Source organism: Plasmodium reichenowi (genome assembly GCF_001601855.1).
Source record: "Plasmodium reichenowi strain SY57 chromosome Unknown, whole genome shotgun sequence".
Classification (NCBI taxonomy): domain Eukaryota; phylum Apicomplexa; class Aconoidasida; order Haemosporida; family Plasmodiidae; genus Plasmodium; species Plasmodium reichenowi.
Window position 1 is genome coordinate 1 of NW_017962389.1, and position 398 is coordinate 398.

General features: G+C 22.4%; 1 protein-coding gene across 1 annotated transcript; it reads left to right on the plus strand.

Annotated features, from left to right (window-relative positions):
• On the plus strand, nucleotides 1-398 carry PRSY57_0019300D (putative membrane protein; the record flags this gene model as incomplete). Its single annotated transcript, XM_020114261.1, has 1 exon — nucleotides 1-398. A coding segment is annotated over one exon (398 nt), but the record flags the coding sequence as incomplete, so codon positions are not given.

Sequence of the window (398 nt, forward strand, 5' to 3'; positions counted from 1 at the left end):
TTAAAGATTATCATGATGAAAAAAATGGCATTCACTACAATAAGAATAATTGTGATTATGATAACTATCGATTTTATAATCTTTTTCATTTTTCCTTAAAAAATAAAAAGAATCATAACAAAAGATATATGATTAAATACACTAGCAAAGAAGAAAAGAAAACGAATTACATACAAATATTACTAATACAAAAAAAAAAAAAATTATTCGTTAATATTTCAAACATTGTAGATAATCTCATACAAGTCAAAGGAAAGATAAACATGAACATTCTACATAAACAAAATCAAGATATTAAAAAAACAGAAGAAGATATATCAACATATTGTAATATGAATGAAACGCTTAAGTGTAATGTGATCTCTCCAAAAAATGTGTGTAACGAATCTCATATAGTA